The following is a 14,465-nucleotide window of genomic DNA, read 5'->3' on the forward strand; positions in this document are numbered from 1 at the left end:
ACCTTGGTTTTATTCAGTTGATGAAACACCGAAAATATGCCTTTCCATACAATGTGCAATGTACAAAAATCTCCTGAAAACATGGGTTGTGAAACCTAGATCTATCCCTCACAGCTTTGCTTTCACCCGCATCAAATTAAATAAGCCATCAATCGGGTCCATAGAGGGTAACAGAGAACGAACGGGCTACACAAATATCAGAATGTATAACGAAAAGTAAAACTCTTACAGCAGCTGACTGGCCCAACCTGTCAAATCGGAACTTCAGACTGGGTCTGGGTGAGGTCTTATTCTTGATATCTGAGAGAAATACAAGAAATTAGGAAACAGAGACGAGCTGTAAATATTAAATTAGACTTAGAAATAACAAACAGCAAACATGTCTAGAAGGAAGCATCTTAGATACCTGTTGGACTGCGGCACATGATCACAGGCGTGCCCGAACTCTGAACCTCTGTGCTCAAAGAACCAAACACGGGCGAGAGACTGGGAGATATCTGGAGGTTGTTCTGAAGAAAGGGGAGAAGATTCAGTTTACATGCTAACAAATCTAAAAACCTCACAGAAGCTGAGCATGTTTACACACACACACACACACACACACACACACACACACACACACACACACACACACACACACACACACACACACACACACACACACACACACACACACTCACTTACAGCCTCTTTCTCCTCCAGTGTCTCTGGGTCTCCTGCAGCACTACTGAAGCTGCTGGTGCTGGAGGAGGAACGGGAGATATCTGGCCTTCCATTGCCCTCCTTTAGCTTGAGAGATGGTCTGCAGAGAGAGAAATACAGAAATTATGAGCTTGTCAAATTATAAATTTAGTGAGTGGCAGTGGAGAAGCAGGAAATGAAGTACCTCTCATTGCTCAATATCTCTGGTGAGCTGGGGTTTGATGAAGTCTCTGATCTCATTTCCTGTGATAGTTGACCACAATCTAGACTTCTCTGATCACAAAGGACACTAAAAAGAAATTAAAACACATCAAGAAATTAATCAAGTGTTTATAATTGTCTCCACAGTACCAGTGGCACACTAACATAAACTGTAATCTTCTGTGACTTCACATCTATGGATTTAAATTCCTAAATTCATACATAATAGGACTACAATACATCAACATTTTTATCCTAACTAGCCATGACAAGCAACAGGACATTATGTCAGTTGGTTTCCATTTCTGTGGTTAATTAAACATCTAATATCTTCTGCTTGAATGTGATTGTATCACATCGTGCTGCAGTTTCGTGTTCAATGTGGACTGACAATTTCCTTGTTGCTGGAAACTATTTTTAGCATATTTGTCTAACCTGCGTGTGTGGCGCTCTGGCTGTCCATCCATACTGGTGTGCAGCCGTGGAAACAGTCCAGACCGTCTCTTCACTGGGCTCTTCAAAGGAGACTTCGCACTCGATGTCACTGGAGACTGAAGGTTATATAAAAGGTTAATGAGATTATAAGGGTCATTGACAAATAAGGTTGTCCAAGATTATATATTAAAAACATGTAGTTCAAAATTCTAGTCTAAAACGCATGTGTTGAGTTCGTAGAAATGCAATCTTTGTGGTAATACTGATTTCATGCATAATTAAACATTTGTTTTATAGTATTTTCTACAATTATTTCATTTTAATACATGAATTACTTATTTCAGGTGGTGAACCATCAAGCAAAATATATTAAAATACCATTCTTGCTTAAAGGGTTCATGAAATTGAGAGTCAAATTTTCCTTGCTATTTAGACATATAACTGTACTTTAAAAGTTTCAGAACTCAACCCCCATAGTCTAAAAAGTGCCTTTATAGTTAACACCCTGCTGAATCAAGGCATCTTTTAGGGTTACTCAATTTGACCTGAACAAAATGTGCCTTTTAACATAAATGTCAAAATATCTCATACAAATTTCCACATTGTCATTAGGGGTCTTTACGGTGTTATGGTTTCTTTGTCACATGACAACAGAATTTGATTTGGGGATTTGACTTTGATTTGGTGAACACATTTCTTCTTTCTTTTTGCTTATTTGTTGAAGAAATAACAATGAAAAACTACTCCAAACTTCTTATTCCAATATTTCTTTTTTAAGAATTTCAGTTTTTAAAGAGACTTCTATTTTTTTACTGTCTCCGATGGTTACACCACTTAGACCTTTTTTACTTTTTATGCCCCACAAAAAATGTAAAAATGACTTTAAATCCAGAAAGGGAAAACATGAAAATTAAACATACTGTATAAGAGAGAATACATATAAGAGGTCATTCTACTATAAAAAACATAAATACTGTATAGAATACTGTCAGAATTCAAAACTTAAGCCCCAATGCAATGGAAAAATGCCTCGTTCTCTCCTTCCGTGACTTTTCCACATCACCAGGGGGCCATTAATTCATGATCACCTCTACAGCAACATCAATTGTTACTTTTACATCATCGCACCCTTGTCCCCGCCCATATGCGCTCAGTCTGTAAACAGAGAGAAAGAGCAGGACAGACAGGTTTACTGTGGCCTACTAACTATTCGTGAAAACCAAAGGAGACCCATCTGGACTATTTTGAATTATTTTGTATATAAACCTGCACTAGACAGACATCTTTGTTTGTGTCATTCATCTTGCGCCGCTTTTAAAAGACAAGTTACAACTCTGAAAATGAGACCCCATTCTGTCTTGCTCTTTGGAGCACAAACACGCCATGGATGTGTTCTTGTGCCCAGCTGTGCTATTTTTAATTGTTAGTGTATGCAAACATGCACTAGATTGACGTCTTTGACCATTTTGATGCGTCAATGCAGGATAATACGGTGTGTGTGTCATGTGGATGTGTCTTCGGCTCATATCAGTGTGGATTGCTTGTAAAATTCAAGCTTTTTCTAGGAAGTGTCATTGAAGGATGGGGCAGTTAAAAACACTATTGGACCCGATCGAAAAACCGTAAGTAAACAGTTTAATTCATGAATTTTTCATATGTCATGTGAGTTTGAAAGTTTATGGTGCTGAATGTTAATGGCTGTGCTTGAGTGAACAGTTTAATATGTTCAGATGAAATGTGTGCGTTGTATAAACACTGAAATGTAGTTTTGTGGAGCTTGTTTATTCTCTTCCGATTGAGTTTCAAATATATATGACTCTGTATTCGAGGGGCTGCACGATGTTAGCCACTCATAACAGTGGCCATTTACGTTGAAGTTTAAAGGAGGTGCTGAGGCCAAAACCAAGTGTTTCAGACAGAGGGCCAGAGACAGGGTGGAAAATTATCATATATTACTAAATTCTGAATGTTTGTTTGCAAATAAACCTTTACTAACATTATCAGTGGACCTCAGGGAAGATACAAAAATTACAATAAAAAAGTGAATACACACAAATAAAAAAAAAATAAATAAATAAATAAATAAATATATATATATATATATATATATATATTTGATTTTATTAAAAATAACTTAAAAGATCTGGACAAAACAAATGAGGGTCAGATCATTGAACCAAATGCGTATTATGCTGGTTAATTAAACAAATTAAACTAAATTAAAATTATTTAAGTAAAATGGTCTGTTCAAAGTGTCTGTTTTTAGATGCACTGTTATCATACTGCCACATTCAGCTATTCAGATTAAGTTATTACCATAGTAAGTGATATTTGTTTGTATGTGTTGTGAACGTAATAAGATGCTCACAGAGTTCTTGGTAGTCTCAGTGTTGCTGTGGGTCAGGCCGACCCCACTCAGGCTGTTGGGCATGCCTCCTCCTGCAGTAGAGCTACGGCCATGTTTCTGAGAGCCCACCATTGTCTCCATAGAGTGACTGCGCACGCGCATCGCCCGCTTAGAGAAAAATAATAGATTATCTGTTTTATACTCTTTTGGGAATTCATGCTGTAACGGTTGGGATCATCTTATCCAAACCAGCAGAATTAATCTACAGAATCCATTCTGCCATGTTTGAAATTGGAGTGAGAAGAGGCTAATTAATGATCTATTTGAATGGGAACCTTGATAGACTCCAGTATTCCTCCATGTCCTCCGTTCTCCATTTTCTCTTCATCTGCACTGAGAGGTTGTCCCAGCATTGCCTGTGTGTGCTTGTGTAACTCATTATGAAGGTTATCCAGCAGTTCAATTCGTGTTCTTTCCTAATACACAAACAATATTATAACTTATTAAACATTCAGAGAATGTGGCCAAGCACAAAGCAGAAGCTTATAAGGCTTTGCTGTCCATATCCACATTCACCTTAATGTAGTATTATAAGATGCTTCTTTGTCTCTTTACCTCAAGCTTGGCAAAGCGGCTTGACCTGTAGCATGCCAACTCTGCATTGATCAGCTTGGTCAGCAGGAACTCTCTAAATTCTGGACCCTGGGAAAAAATAGAATGACATTGCAAATATAACAATGCAAGAACAGCCCAAAGACCCTGACGTGGCAAAATCCTGTCTCTAATAAGCAACTCAAGTTTGACCTTCAGAAAACCTCAACAAACGGAAGCAGACTGACAGCTGTAGTGGTGTGCACCAATTTACCTTTTTGAAGATGGGTGGATTGGGAAGCGGAGGGCCAAACTGTGGCACATCTTCACGTGCTGTGACAGACACCTGCACAATAGAATTAAAATGTAACATTTGGCATTCATATATTTGTTCAGCAACAATTATCCCAGTTATTGTGAAAATTCTGTCATTGTTAACTTCATGTTGTTCCAAACCCCCTTTACTTTTTTTCTTCTATGGAAACTAAGAGGAGAGATTTTGAAGAACATTGGCACCACTCTTTGTTTCTGTACAATGCAAGTAAATGGTGACTGATAACAGTCTGCCAAACATTTCCTTTTGTGTTTCACCGAAAAAAGAATGGCATACGGGTTTGGGACAAAATGTAAAAGAGTAAACAATGACAGAATTTTCATTTTTAGGGTTAACCATCACTTTACCTCCATTCAAACACTTAAAACATTTTAAGAACTTTTTTTTATGACAAACCTTGTACATGGTGTAATCTGTTCCAGGGTTTTCCACCTGGACAAGGATGTAGGCATGGAGGAAATTGGAGGCAATCATGTCGGGCACAAAAGGTGTAGCCTCTTCTTGAAAAACTGCCGCCACAATGTCATTTCCTATGTGCCTTTTCCTTTGGAGCTATGTGTAATGAAGAGAAGCATACAGAGAATGATATTGCTGTGTGGTATCTACAGTATACTACATGGCTAAAAGTATGTGGACACCCAAACACCACACTCATATGTGCTTGTTGGGCATTTCATTTTTAAATTCAACCTTTGCTATTATAACAACTTCCACTAAAAGCCTTTCTACTAGATTTTGCTCCTGATCAGACACAAGGGTATCACAGTGAGGCACTGATGTATGGTGATGGTTCCTGGCTCGCGATCAGTGTTCCAATTCATCTCATTTGTGTTCAGTTGGGTTCAGTTCTGGACTTTGTGCAGGCCAGTTCTTCCACACCAGTAATTTTTTTATGGAATTCGCTATGTGCACAGTGTCACAATGATGAGTCACGAGTCCAAGTGCAAGTGAACAGTTTATTAGAGACGGATAGCACAGGGAGAAACTCACAACGCCGCGTTACAGGCGGGCGACCTAGAAGTAACAATCTAGAAAAGAGGTAGACAGGACTGGAATATAGCGCGAACACAAGTCAGCATCAGGATCCAATCTCCCAAACGATCCCACAGAAGACTGGAGGTGAGGAGCAAACGGGTGGCACCCACAAGGAACAAGGACACAGGAACTGGGTAACAGAATACAAACATGAATAACGAACCGACACCATGCATGACAATTACCAGCTAGATAAAGGCAGCTAACAAGCAGTAGTGATTAGTAGCAGCTGACGGCAGTGGAGTAATCAGCTGGTGCTAAGCAACAAACGAGCACTACACACACACACCCACACACCTATAAACACACCAACAGATGACGGAATGAACACATGGATCGATGAATCGTGACAGTACCCCCTCCCCTAAGAGTGCCTCCTGGCATCCAGTATGTCCCTAGCAGGAACCCAACTCCTCTCCTCCAGACCGTAACCCTCCCAGTCCACCAAGTACTGGAATCCGCATCCCCTCCGTCTAGAGTCCAGAATACGATTAACCGAATATGTAGGCTCCCGCCTACGAAGTCGCGGCGGTGGGGAACCGGCATCGGCGGATTAAGGTTAGACCGAAAAACCGGTTTCAATTTGGAGACATGAAAGGCGGGGTGAATTCTCCTGTACGCTGGAGGAAGTTAGAGAAGGACTGTCACCGGACTAATGATCTTGGTGACAGTGAACAGGCCGATAAATTTAGGAGCAAGTTTATTAGACATGGAACGGAGCGGAATATTCTTAGTAGAAAGCCACACCTTTTGACCCACAACGTACACGGGAGGCTTTGACCGGTGGCGATCGGCCTTGGCCTTAGTGCGCGCCCTCACCTGGAGCAGAGTCTTGCGGGCTCTGGTCCATGTACGGTGGCATCTCTGGACGAAGGCGTGAGCAGAGGGGACCGCGACTTCGGATTCCAGACTGGGAAAAATAGGTGGCTGGTACCCTACGCTACCCTCAAATGGAGATAGGCCCGTGGATGACACTGGTAACGAGTTATGTGCGTACTCCACCCATGAGAGCTTCTGGCTCCAGGAGGAAGGATTTTGAGAAACCAAACATCGCAACGCTCTCTCTAAGTCTTGGTTGGCACGCTCGGTCTGCCCGTTGTTCTGAGGGTGAAACCCAGAAGAAAGACTGACACTCGCCCCCAATAAACGACAAAACTCTCTCCAAAATTTGGAAATAAATTGGGGACCCCTGTCAGAGACCACGTCCATCGGGAGGCCATGTAATCGAAAGACGTGATCTACAACAGCAACCGCTGTCTCCTTGGCAGACGGTAATTTAGGCAAGGGAATGAAATGGGCCGCCTTCGAGAATCGATCCACTACGGTCAAAACGACCGAATTGCCCTGGGAGGGTGGGAGGGCAGTGACAAAATCTAGTGCGATGTGGGACCGGGGTCTAGAAGGGACAGACAGCGGTTGGAGTAACCCATCCGGTGGGCGATTGGAAGTCTTACCACGAGCACAGACCGAACATGCCAATACAAAACTCTGAATGTCGGGAGCCATAGAGGGCCACCAGAATCATTGCCTGACCAAAAAACTGGTGCGATTAGCTCCTGGGTGACATGCTATAGTGGAACAATGACCCCACCGGATTACGTCGGACCTTGACCCCTCCGGTACAAAGAAGCGACTCGGTGGACAATCGGGCGGAGGCGTTACCGACCTCACGACTCGACCTCCCAAACGAGTGTGGAGACAATGAGTCTCTCAGGAAAAATGCACTCGGGAGTAGACGGGCGAACGGAACGATCAAAAATACGAGACAAAGCATCAGGCTTGATGTTTTTGGAGCCCGGACGATACGACAAGGAAAACTCGAAATGACCGAAAAAAAGTGCCCACCGAGCCTGCCTGGAGTTGAGTCGTTTAGCTGATCTGATATACTCAAGGTTCTTATGATCAGTCCAGACAATAAAGGGTACCCCTGAACCCTCTAACCAATGACGCCATTGCTCCAACGCTAACTTGACTGCCAGCAACTCTCTGTTACCAATGTCATAATTACATTCCGCAGGAGACAAACGATGAGAAAAAAACGCGCAAGGATGCATCTTGTCGTCCGCGGGCGAGCGCTGGGAAAGAACCGCTCCTACCCCCACCTCTGAGGCGTCGACCTCCACCACAAACTGACGTGAAGGATCAGGGGCTATAAGAATGGGAGCTGAAACGAAGCGGCTCTTGAGGTTGGTAAATGCAGCTTCAGCTACACCAGACCACCTGAACGTTGTCTTGGAAGAGGTCAAGGCAGTCAGAGGAGCGGCTAGTTGGCTGAAATTGCGAATGAAACGCCGGTAAAAATTGGCGAACCCCAGAAACCTCTGTAGGGCCTTACGGGAATCTGGAGTTGGCCAATCCTCCACAGCCTTAACCTTGTCGGGATCCATGCGCACCCCCTTGGAGGAGATGAAATAACCCAGAAATGGAACCGACTGAGCATGGAACGAACATTTCTCCGCCTTGACAAAAAGCCCATTCTCTAACAGTCTCTGGAGCACTCGCCTGACGTGCTGAACGTGTTCCTGGAGAGAAGAAGAAAATATCAGTATGTCATCCAGGTAGACATATATGAACTGATCTACCATATCTCTCAGCACGTCATTCACGAGTGCCTGGAAAACCGCAGGGGAGTTAGACAGGCCGAACGGCATTACCAAATATTCAAAGTGTCCCCTGGGGGTGTTAAAAGCAGTTTTCCATTCATCCCCCTTCCTTATGCGGACCAAATTATAAGCATTGCGTAAATCCAATTTTGTGAAGATGGATGCTCCCTGCAACCTCTCGAAGGCCGAAGACATCAACGGCAAAGGATATGTATTCCTTACCGTAATGTTGTTCAACCCTCGGTAGTCAATACAAGGTCGCAGAGAGCCATCCTTCTTGCCCACAAAAAAGAACCCTGCCCCCGCTGGAGAAGAGGAGGGGCGGATGAACCCAGAGGCTAGAGAATCAGAAATATATTTCTCCATGGCCTCCCTTTCCGGAGCGGAAAATGAGTATAACTTGCCTTTCGGTGGAGACATACCTGTCAGTAAATCAATGGCACAGTCATAGGGACGATGCGGAGGGAGAGAAGCAGCCCGAGACTTACTGAACACTTCCTTCAGGTCAAGATACTCACGTGGCACGTTAGATAGATCCGCGTGTTCATCCTGAAACACAACACAAGACACTGGAGAACACGCAGACATTAAACAAGAAGCATGACAATATTCACTCCAAGACAAAACAGAATTCCTGCACCAATTAATGTGCAGGTTATGGAGTGCCAGCCAGGGATGGCCAAGTACCACAGGAGCAGGAGGGGAATGGATTAAAAGGAACTCGATCTCCTCAGAATGGTTACCAGAGGTAACGAGTCTCACTAAGGCCGTGGAGTGAGTAACAGAGGGTAACAGTTGGCCGTTAAGTGCTACTACAGAAATGGGTTGAGGGAGTGTCACCACAGGTATCATGAGTCTCTGAGCGAAGTTAAAGTCTAAAAAATTTCCCTCTGCCCCCGAGTGTATCAAAGCCTCACAGTCAACGCTCTGAGCAGAAAGTTTTAAACTGACAGTGAGATGAGTGGCAGAAAAAGAGGATTTAGTCAAAATAGATCCACCCGTCAGTAACCTCTTACCTACTGGCAGGTGCTGGCTTTTACCGGACATTGGAGAGCAATGTGGCCAACGGCTCCACAATATAAGCACAATCCTTTCTCTCTCCTTCTCTGCTTCTCCCTTTGCGATAGACGAGATCTGCCCATCTGCATAGGCTCAGGACCTGAAAAAGACTCTGCAGTTTCCACAGCAGGAAAAGATACGTTAGCCTGTGCAGCGACCGGCCAACCTCGCTGTGTTCGCGGTCCCCGTCGTCGTAGTCGCGAGTCCACCAGAATGGCTAGGTTGATGAGTTTATCCACCCCGTGGGTAACTCCATGGCATAGATTTCATCCTTGATGTGCTCAGAGAGTCCGTGTAAAAACATGTCCCATTGAGCCTCCAAATTCCAGCCACATTCCGCAGCCAAGGTGCGGAACTCAATCGAATAGTCCGTGACCGGACGATCTCCTTGGCGCAACTCCGCGAGAATGCGCGCTGCGTCTCTACCGGAGGCTGCGCGATCAAAGACCTTTCTGAGCTCGTGTGAAAAGCTATCAAAAGAGTCACAACAAGGAAGTCGCTGTTCCCACACCGTAGTTCCCCAAGTCGCGGCTCTCCCCGATAAAAGTGTGATGACAAAAGCCACTTTAGATTCCTCAGTGGGGAATGATGAAGGTTGAAGAGAGATGTGCAGTGAACACTTCGCCAGAAATGAACAACATAATTGAGGCTCACCGGAATAAAACGCTGGAGGTGGAAGACGTGGTTCAGTAGCTCGAATGGTCTGCGCGACCGAAACAGGTGGGCTTGTAGTCGCTTGACCTCGCACTGAAGCCGCCTCGGTCCTTAGCTGTTGCAACTGAGTGGTTAATTCGGAGACCTGGGTTACCAACGCCTGTATAGCACGACCCGTGGCCACCGCCTGTTCCTCCTGTTGTTGCATACGAGCCTCACTCCTAGATAGAATCTCCGTCAATTCGGTCACACTTGCTGGATTCATCTTGGGTCGGTTCGTTCTGTCACAATGATGAGTCACGAGTCCAAGTGCAAGTGAACAGTTTATTAGAGACGGATAGCACAGGGAGAAACTCAAAACGCCGCATTACAGGCGGGCGACCTAGAAGTAACAATCTAGAAAAGAGGTAGACAGGACTGGAATATAGCGCGAACACAAGTCAGCGTCAGGATCCAATCTCCCAGACGATCCCACAGAAGACTGGAGGTGAGGAGCAAACGGGTGGCACCCACAAGGAACAAGGACACAGGAACTGGGTAACAGAATACAAACATGAATAACGAACCGACACCATGCATGACAATTACCAGCTAGATAAAGGCAGCTAACAAGCAGTAGTGATTAGTAGCAGCTGACGGCAGTGGAGTAATCAGCTGGTGCTAAGCAACAAACGAGCACTACACACACACACCCACACACCTATAAACACACCAACAGATGACGGAATGAACACATGGATCGATGAACCGTGACACACAGGGGCATTGTCATGTTGGAACAAAAAATGGCCCACCTTAAAGTATCGCCAGAAAGTTGGAATCAAACAGTTCTCTAGAATGTCTAAATGTGAGATTTACCTTCACTGGAATTACCAGAATAGCCAAACCCATTATTAGAGAGGGTGTCTACACACTGTTGGCCATTTAGTGTATCTGCAAATCTAACTCTTGTTCATCACCAAGAAAAAGTCTGAAGAAAATCATCCTTATGGAGAATTGACTGTCCAGGTTTCAAGTGAAGTGAGTACCTGCTGTGTGTCTCCCTCTGTGTAGGGCAGCTTTGTGGAGACATGAAACATGAGTTCCTGGCCCCTGAACACAGTGTGCACAGACTGAGATCCTGTCTGACCATGAGACACATCCAAACCACCTCGAAACCTGAGCGAGAAAAACATAAACCCTTATAATTGTTTAAGTAGGGGAAAATAGTTGGAGAAATCACAGACTTTTCCCTTATAAAGAAAAAGTTGACCCAAAACAAAAAGTTTGTCATCATATACACTGGCGGCCAAAAGTTTAGAATAATGTACAGATTTTGCTCTTATGGAATTAAATTGGTACTTTTATTCACCAATGTGGCATTGAACTGATTACGATGTTTAGTCATGCCATTAATAACGAGAAAAATTACTATTACAATTTGATATGTTTTTAAGAACTTCTTAAACTACTTCAAAGGGTTCTCATCATGAAATCTTCCACGTGCAACAATGACAGCTTTGCAGATCCTTGACATTCCAGCTCTCAGTTTGTCCAGATACTCAGGTGACATTTCACCCCACACTTCCTGTAGCACTTGCCATAGATGTGACTGTCTTGTTGGGCATTTCTCACGCACCTTACAGTCTAACTGATCCCACAAAAGCTCAATGGGGTTAAAATCCATAACACTCTTTTCCAATTATCTGTTGTCCAATGTCTGTGTTTCTTTTCCCACTCTAACCTTTTCTTTTTGTTTTTCTGTTTTAAAAGTGGCTTTTTCCTTTGCAATTCTTCCCATAAGGCCTGCACCCCTGAGTCTTCTCTTTACCGTTGTACATGAAACTGGTGTTGAGTGGGTAGAATTCAATGAAGCTGTCAGCTGAGGACATGTGAGGTGTCTATTTCTCAAACTAGAGACTCTGGTGTACTTCTCCTCTTGTATAGTTGTAAATCTGGCCGTCCACATCTCTTTCTGTCCTTATTAGAGCCAGTTGTCCTTTGCCTGTGAAGACTGTAGTGTACACCTTTGTATGAAATCTTCAGTTTTTTGGCAATTTCAAGCATTGTATAGCCTTCATTCATCAAAACAACGATTGACTGAAGAGTTTCTAGAGAAATCAGTTTCTTTTTTTGCCATTTTTGACCTAATATTGACCTTAAGACATGCCAGTCTATTGCACACTTTGACAACTCAAAAACAAATGTTAAGCTTCATTTAATGAACCAAAAAGCTTTAAACTGTGTTTTATGTAATGGCAAGTGATTTTCTAGTATGAGATTAGCAATTTAGCATGATTACTCAAGGATAAGGTGTTTGAGTGATGGCTGCTGGAAAACAGCACCATCACTATTTGGAAAAAGTTATTCTTGATCAAATCCAGACAGGCCCCATGCCTGTCTGGATTTGATCAAAAATAACTTTTTCCAAATAGTGATGGTGCTGTTTTTTCATTAGTAATGTTCTGACAATTATTTGTGATCAGTTGAATGCCACTTTGATGAATTAAAGTACCAATTTCCTTCTGAAACAGCAAAATCTGTACATTATTCCAAACTTTCCAAACCGTCACTGTGCGTCATTCCAAATACATATTTTTCTTTCTTCTGTGAAACACAAAAGGTAACATTTTTGAAGAATGTCATAGCCACTATTGTCCATATAAATAAAGTGAATAAAGACTGGGTTGTCAATCTTTAAAATGACAAAAATACCATAAAAGCACCATAAAAGTGGTCTATAAGACTCTTCTGAAGCCATACCATAGCTTTGCTTAGTTCTTAAAAGGTTTGATGTCAATGATGTCAACGAATTAAAAGAAATATTCTGGGTTCAATACAAGTTAAGCTCAATCAACAGCATTTGTGGCACAATTACCACTAAAAATTAATTTGCCTCGCTCGTCTTTTTCTTATAAAAATGCAAATATAGATATTACAGTGAGGCACTTACAAGGTTTCCTTACAAGGAGTGTTTAAAGGCAAAAATGTGAAGCTTATAATTTTATAAAAGCACTAACATTAATTCTCCTGTTAAAACTCAAGTATTACTTAAGTTTAAATCAAAATTTTTTGGGTTTGTTGACATTACATCGTCATGGCAATGAAGTTGTAAAATTGGCTATAACTTTACACAGAAAGGGTTAGTAAGTGATTTTATAACACTAAAATCATATTAACACACATATTGTTTATATCTTGTAGCTATACTTTTGAAACAGTGAGTATTTTAATGTTTATGGATTGGCCCCGTTGACTTCCATTGCAAGGGCCTCACTGAAACCCAGATTTTTGCTTTTTTTTAAAGAAAAGTAGGGGAAAGTCAAAATATTTTTTTGTAATCAATATTTTAGCACAAATGCTGTCGACTGAGCTTAACTTGTATTGAACATTGAATATTCCATTAGTTGGTTTTGGTGTGTTTAGTGATCAATTGGCATTGACATCAAAGCTGATGTGTCTCAATTCGGCATATTTTATTTGAGCGATATAGTGCAGGGAAAGATATTTGGTGAATAGGAACTTAAATTTGACTCTGTACACACCCAATATAGCACATTAATAATATGGCCTACTTTTTTGTTACTTCTATAGTGCTTTTTTTGTCATTTAGCAGCTTTACAATTCCCATCACCATTTACTTTTATAATATGGAACAAATCAGCCAGAATATTCTTAAAAAATGTACATATTCATCACACATTCTAGCAAATTACATTCAAGTTCTCAGATCTGCCTTTTCCAGCTTCTCTTTAATGTTGTTTACCCTTTAAAGTCCTGCAGCTCTACACAGTCTCCTAGCACTCTGAGGAACTCTGTGAAGGCTGAAGTCTCCTCGCTGTTGCCAAACAACTCCTCCTCTGATATCTGTGTGTAATAGAGAGTATTAGAAGACATCAGACGTCTGCATACCATGGAGGAAACAGCAGGAAGACAGTGTGCAAAGATAACAGGAAATAATAGATAAAATACTTCAGATCCGGTGCGTATGCAGCAGCATATTGATTTATTTCTTTTCTGATTAAGATCAAAGTAGCTTAACAAGTAATCTTCTGTGAGTGTCCTTGAGAATCTCAGTCTGACTGGAGAACAGACCATCTTTGATTTATAGTGACCACATATGCAACATAATTCATTTGCTCACCTGCCCAAATTTTTGGTAGATGATGCCAAATTTAAAGGTGTTGTTTAACTCATGCTCATCATAGTTCACGATTAATTTAGAGCCCTGCAAAAAAAAAAAAAATTCAGTTAGTGATTTCAAACATAAAGACGTCAAACATATTACATATAAACTATGGTAACATTTTACAATAAGGTTCCATTCCTTAACATTAGATAATGAATAAGGTATCATGAACTAACAATGAACAATATTTTTACAGCATTTATCAAACTTTGTTTATGTTAGTTAATAAAATACAATACAATTGTTCATTGTTAGTTCATAGTGCATTAACCAATGTTAATGTATACAACATTTATTTTAAAGATGGATACACACCCGGCCCCTTATCAGGCAACT

At 41.9% G+C, this 14,465-nt stretch overlaps 1 protein-coding gene across 4 annotated transcripts in view; it reads right to left on the reverse strand.

Moving 5' to 3' along the window:
* Nucleotides 1-14,465, reverse strand: part of LOC127628056 (rap1 GTPase-activating protein 2-like) — a 66,350-nt gene that overhangs the window by 4,920 nt on the left and 46,965 nt on the right. For all 4 annotated transcript variants that reach the window (XM_052104719.1, XM_052104718.1, XM_052104717.1 and 1 more), the window contains 13 exons: nt 14,085-14,168; nt 13,707-13,807; nt 10,990-11,119; nt 5,007-5,162; nt 4,551-4,622; nt 4,301-4,387; nt 4,021-4,161; nt 3,707-3,853; nt 1,339-1,454; nt 887-991; nt 685-802; nt 407-509; nt 230-300 (listed from right to left, as the gene is read on the reverse strand). In XM_052104719.1, the coding sequence (XP_051960679.1) occupies nt 230-300; nt 407-509; nt 685-802; nt 887-991; nt 1,339-1,454; nt 3,707-3,853; nt 4,021-4,161; nt 4,301-4,387; nt 4,551-4,622; nt 5,007-5,162; nt 10,990-11,119; nt 13,707-13,807; nt 14,085-14,168 (1,431 nt within the window). The remainder of the gene's footprint in view (nt 1-229; nt 301-406; nt 510-684; nt 803-886; nt 992-1,338; nt 1,455-3,706; nt 3,854-4,020; nt 4,162-4,300; nt 4,388-4,550; nt 4,623-5,006; nt 5,163-10,989; nt 11,120-13,706; nt 13,808-14,084; nt 14,169-14,465) is intronic.

Source organism: Xyrauchen texanus, chromosome 34, assembly GCF_025860055.1.
Source record: "Xyrauchen texanus isolate HMW12.3.18 chromosome 34, RBS_HiC_50CHRs, whole genome shotgun sequence".
Classification (NCBI taxonomy): Eukaryota; Metazoa; Chordata; class Actinopteri; order Cypriniformes; family Catostomidae; genus Xyrauchen; species Xyrauchen texanus.